This window comes from Garra rufa, chromosome 23, assembly GCF_049309525.1.
Source record: "Garra rufa chromosome 23, GarRuf1.0, whole genome shotgun sequence".
Classification (NCBI taxonomy): Eukaryota; Metazoa; Chordata; class Actinopteri; order Cypriniformes; family Cyprinidae; genus Garra; species Garra rufa.
In genome coordinates, this window is record NC_133383.1 from 19,060,592 (window position 1) to 19,066,591 (window position 6,000).

The 6,000-nt window shown below is 36.5% G+C and overlaps 1 protein-coding gene across 1 annotated transcript in view; it reads right to left on the reverse strand.

The window, feature by feature from the left end:
- The window catches only part of med13a (mediator complex subunit 13a), an 88,223-nt gene extending 83,880 nt beyond the window's left edge, over window positions 1-4,343 (reverse strand). The window contains exon 1 of the mRNA XM_073829374.1: window positions 3,776-4,343. Coding sequence (XP_073685475.1) covers window positions 3,776-3,841 — 66 coding nt within the window. The 5' untranslated portion in view covers window positions 3,842-4,343. The remainder of the gene's footprint in view (window positions 1-3,775) is intronic.
- Window positions 4,344-6,000: the final 1,657 nt, after the last annotated feature.

Here is a 6,000-nt window from a genome sequence, read left to right on the forward strand (position 1 = left end):
AATAAGTGAAGCATGGAATCAAAAGAAATGGCTTAAAATTAAATAAAATTGTGTTTCTGAAGGCATAAAAACCACATTATGAGCACAAATTACTAAATGTGACCCTGGACCACAAAACTAAAGTCTTAAGTCGCACAGGTATGTTTGTAGCAAAAGCCAATAACACATCGTATGGGTCAAAATGATTGATTTTGCTTTTATTTGGATATTAAGTAAAGATCAAGTTCTATGAAGATATTTTGTAAACTTCCTACCGTAAAATATATAAAAACTTTGGATTAGTAATATGCATTGCTAAGAACTCTCAATATTTTGATTCCAGATTTTCAAATAGTTGTATTTCAGACCAAATTTGTCCTATGCTAACAAAACATATATGGAAAGCTTATTTATTTAAAAAAACTGACCCTTATGACTAGTTTTGTGGTCCAGGGCCACAAATAAAGCATGGAGTGATGTTTTGCACATTCTTAATTGACTTTGCAGAACAGGTCATGCAGACCTTAGCTTTTATAAACTGGACAACTGCATTTATAAACTGATCAGGACAAAAACAATTATTAATAGTTGTAAACTGTAAATCTGGACCACTGTCAAGCTAAAAAAAACTGTCTTTATCTCATGTGCACTGCCAGTTAAAATCAGAGATGGAAAAAGACCGTCGTTTATGGTCATGTTCACAATAATGCTCATTTGCTGCAAAGTGAAACTTGTTGCAGCTGTTGGAAAATATTTCCATCTGACTTAGGAGTGCAGATCAAACACCTGCAAAATATGCAAAGAGAACATCTGCAGAGGATGCACAGAAAAAAAAAAAAAGTACAGCAGCAAAAGCTGTTACACACTTGTTAGTGAAACTAAAAATGGGACAAATCGACAACCGTTGACAGCTGACGAGGGGGGAGGAAAAAAAAGTTAGAATGACCTTAAAGTCATGAAGACGAAATTGGCAGAAACGTAAAAGGAAAGTAAACAACCTCACGAAGCGGTCTACTTTTCCAGCACAACATTCTTGTTTTCCAAAAAGACTTTTTTTTGATGGAATTCAATGTTCTAAAATTAGAAACGACCACAATATGCAAAAACATCAACGGAAAGACTGCGTGTTTTAAGGGCAGGAGTCATGTTCGCCTTGAAGAATCTGGCGCCTTTGACTTTCCACTTAAACTTGAGTGGTTTGCTGGGTCACGGCCTTCCACATAACTTCCTCCTTTGTCACAACATCTCTCCTTCCTCTCTCTCTCCCTTTCTCACAAAAGTTTTACAAGAACTCTTCCGAGCGCTGCCAGGAACGACGGCAGATGCTTCTCGTGAGAATCAAAGCAAACAGCTGAGCTACAGGTGAAGTGACACCAACAACCTCCTTGAGACACACTCCATCTCACGGCCCCAAACTATCGGACGCCTTCTCTGGTGCTCTCGCTCCCAAGAGATGCTTATCAATAGCGTCTGTCTCACATTGCTTCAGCCACTCAAAAAAGTCAATCAGCGCCTGAAGACCAATAGCCCCTGGAGACCGTCCAATGACAGGAAAATAGCTTCACATGCACTACAGATAAAACGTGTGACTGTTTCAATCCATTTAACTGAAAGATTTCATCTTCAAAAAGCATAAAGGCCTCACTAACCTAACTAGTGTAACAAAACGTGAAATGTCAATCTCAGGAAGCCACATTTTATCTGCAACTTACTGCATGAAAATATGCATGCCACAACATCTGGCAAGCATTTTCTTGCGCTAGATGTAAATAAACAAACATTTAATAAAATCTCTTCGGGTAAAAGATGTTGGCTGATGCTTATTAAAGTTCCTCGCTCAATTTTGAAATCATATTTACTCCACCTGCTTGGCTAATATTATGCACTAAAACTTAGATGAGCGTGTGTTATGAGGCAGCAAATGTGTGTGCTGAGGTGAGACAGAGTTTCCCATGAGCCGAGCCTTACAGTGGTGTGCTAAAATTACACCAAGCAAAACAAAACGGGGTCAAACACTTTAACAGCTTACACGTACAGAGAAATATGCAGATGGGCTGTTCTGCATGATCATATAGTGCAGCTCCTATCATCTGAATGTTTCACACACCTCATGTAAAACAAAAGTAATTGACAAATGTGACGAGGGAAAAAAAAAACTTGGCACACCTGTAACTAAATAACAAAAAAAAAAGCGCCTCTTCGAGACTGAAAGCGCAAACGAGTTTCTGGAAAACTGCAACTATTCATATTCAAATCATCAAGCAATACATTCAAACAAAGTGTGCAAACAAGCTCTCAGTGGAGCCATCCATCTTCAGACAATATCAGAGATTGTGCTGTGGCAGTAATAAAACAGAGCAGGCATTAAACTGGATAAGCTGAAGTTATATAATTCACCACAAGGCCTTGACACTGTTCGTGAGAGTGCGTCTGTGTACTTGTTTTGTTGTACTAGCGAAGGACAAGGTTCTGGAAATGTCAAATATAGCAAAACCTGCACACACAGAAAAAAAAATAACGTCTGCTTTTGAATCTAAAAACGCAGGGCAGCTCCATAGTAATTATAATTAGCTTCATCTAAGAACAATAGGAGTCAATGGGACGCCAGTATGTGTGTGTTAGGAGCAGAAAAGTGCTGTAAACAAGCCTGCAGGCTTCAGGAATGCCCCATCTATTTCAAACTCCATGTCTCTTATTGCAGACATGAGGTAAACCCCAAACCAAGCACTGGTTATTTTAAGCCAAACAACTGATGCGTGGCTCACACGATTAATGTAAACGCATCAAATCTGCAAAAACTATCAGGTAAAAGAGCGATTCCATAATTAGTGTTTAAAGAACATCCTTTCAAGTGTTGATAGATTATACCATGCCACCTAAATGCAATGTTGGAATATAATTATGCATTTCATGCAAAGTTTTTCAGTATAATTTAGCTTTTTTTAGAGTTTGGCTCAAGGTCATGACTGTGCAAAATGTTTATTATTGTAAAACAGAATTTAATGCAAATATCTAGTCGCTTAGTATACAAAATTAAGGTATCGTGGGTACTGACAAACATAATTAAAAGATGTCATTATGACAAAGACCTCATTTTAATAAGATGAAAACAGCTAACTTTTTGATAGCATTTTATTAAAAAGACGTTGCGTCCTCGATTTTACTTCATTATTGAATATAAAGAAAGTTCTGTCAATCAATAATATATATTTTCCAATAAAGCAAAAACTTGAAAACAAAGATTAAAATAAAAATCTTTGTGTTTTGTTAAAAATGCGTTTTAATTGCTAAACTAGAGGGGCACACAGTGCACTTTTTCGGGGAATGACTCAAAAAAATCCTGCAGAGAAGCGTGTAAACATTCATGTAAACACCCCGAGCATAAGAACGTGGAGTTTGAACTGAAGCCTAAACGTTTTGTTTTACACAACTCCTAAAACAGTATGTTTAAAAAACATTAGCAGAGTGATTTATACTTGCACAAAGTACTGCTAAAATGAAACTTTAACTTTCATTCTGCCAACGCTCTTGGTTGCGTGCAATTTACAAACACATAAAAACAAAACACAGTCGGTTTGCGTTAAGCCATCTGGTGCAAAACACTACAAACGTGTAATCTCTTTAGAAAAGCTTACAAACAAGCAAATAAACAAGCAGCGTGTGTTTGAATCACACACACATACATACACTGGGCCCTGATCCTGCTCGCTCTCTCTCTCTCTCCACTGGGGCTGATGTTAGCATGCTAAGCGGCTAAAAATGGCTGCTTTTTCCTTTTAGTTTTTAAATCTCTTACCAGATAGAATAGATTGGAATGGCAGTCCTCCAAGCTGGCCCCGTTCGGTACGAAACAAGAACTCATCCTTTCACTGCGGGCTCGAACATCCCATCATCGGGCTTTCCATGGAAAAAGAAAAAGAAGGTTTCTCCGAATTCGAGTCGAATGTGAACGGAATTATTTTTAAACAATCGGTGGGGGAATGGAATTCAACAGCCCCATTCGATCGCTCGCGCCTCCCGCGTTCGGCCCGAATTAGAATCGAAAAAAAGCACGGCCTCAACCGTCGACGAGGCTGCGAGGGAATAGATTACATGTAAAAATAGAGGAGCAATGTGTTATTAAAATAGAAAAAAGGAGAGCAAAAAGAGGCAACTCTCCCCCCTCCCCCTTGGCTTAAAAACGGTTTTAGCTTAAAAACGACTCTCTTATAGCTCCATCCCCACCGAAAGCGGCTTAAAAACGAAAAACATTCCGCGGTAAAAGCGTCGAAAGGTGACGAGAAACTACATGAAATGGCTCATTTTCATTTAAAAGCGTATACTCGGTCTGTGTTCCTGCTGGTTTCCATTTGAATTCATGGATTCCTTTCTCTAATGGCGGCCACAGGGAGAACTCTGCCTCCCGGAGCCCATTGGCTGTTCGGCGGTCATGAGGGGCGTAACAACACTGTAAGCGACGGCCGCTGCCGCTAGAGGCGCCGCCGAGCAAATACAATTACGCCTGGCAGACTTTAACCCTGCGCCATCTAGTGGTCATTTAACCCATTTAGTGCCAAGTTATTCCCAGGCTAAGTATGTTGAGAACTTGTTTACTCATTGGATAGATAGCCCAACGACTACATATTTTGAATAAATAAATAAATCTCAAATATTTATAATATATTTGATACACTTGGGATACACTACCAGGCAAATGTTTTTGAACAATAAGATTTTTAATGTTTTTTTAAATAAGTCTCGTCTGCACAGAGTACAGCAAAACAGTAACTTTTTGAAATGTTTTACTATTTAAAATAACTGTTTTCTATTTGAATATATTTCAAAATGTCATTTATTCCTGTGATTTCAAAGCTGCATTTTTAGCATCATTACACTAGTCACATGATTCTTTAGAAATGATTCTCATATTCTAAATTGCTGCTCAAAAAACAAAACAGCGGAGTTTTTCTTTTTTTAGGTTTTTTTTTTTTTTTTTTTTTTTGATGAATAGAAAGTTCAGAAGAACACCATTTATCTGAAATAAAAATCTTTTGTAACATTATGTCTTTATCACCACTTTTGGTCAATTTAAAGAATCCTTGCTAAATAAAAATATTAAAGTATTCATTTATAAGCTTTTAAATGGTAGGGTCTGTAATGTTACAAAAGCTTTTTATTTCAGATAAATGCTGATCTTTGGATCTTTCTGTTCATAAAAGAATCCTGAAAATATGTACTAACTGTTAACTGTTTTAAATATTGATGATGATAATAATAATAATTAAAATGTTTCTTGAACAGCAAATCAGCATATTAGAATGATTTCTGAAGCATCATGTGACACTGAAGACTGGAGTAATGAGGCTGAAAATCTAGCGTTGGTCACAGGAATAAATTACATTTTAAAATATATTCAAATAGACAGAGTTTTTATTTAATAGTAAAAATATTTTACAATATTACTGTTTTTGTTGTATTTTGGATCAAATAAATACAGGCTTCTTTAAACTTACTGTTCAAAAACTTTTTTCTGGTAGTAGTCAACATCTGAAGTAGATCAAAAAAGTTCATTGAAGTTGTCCTAAGACTGAAACAGATATTGTTTTGGTTTTAGGACAACTTTGATGAAAAGTTTTGATCCACTTCAAATGTTGATAACTCTAAATTTTAAAAGTATCCAATATGTAGTTACACATATGTATAGGACTGTTTAAACCAGCAATGTTCACATGAAATCAAAACAGACTTGACTTGTACTGATACTCTTTGTAAAAATCAATCAATATTATTTATAAGAAACTTTAACTAATTTCACACATGTAAACATAACAGGCTGAAGTAACTGCACAATAAAGTTGTTTACCCTTTTTGAAAATGTCTTTGCATTTTTATGCGGTTCCATGACATTTTTTCAAGAAAATGTAATACACACTAGAGTGTTAGGCATAGTTAGACAAGCAGCTGGCTTGAATGAGATTACTTTCACTCAAGAGTTTAAGTGAGATGTATTCCCATGGATGTAATAATCAGATGCCAGCTTCA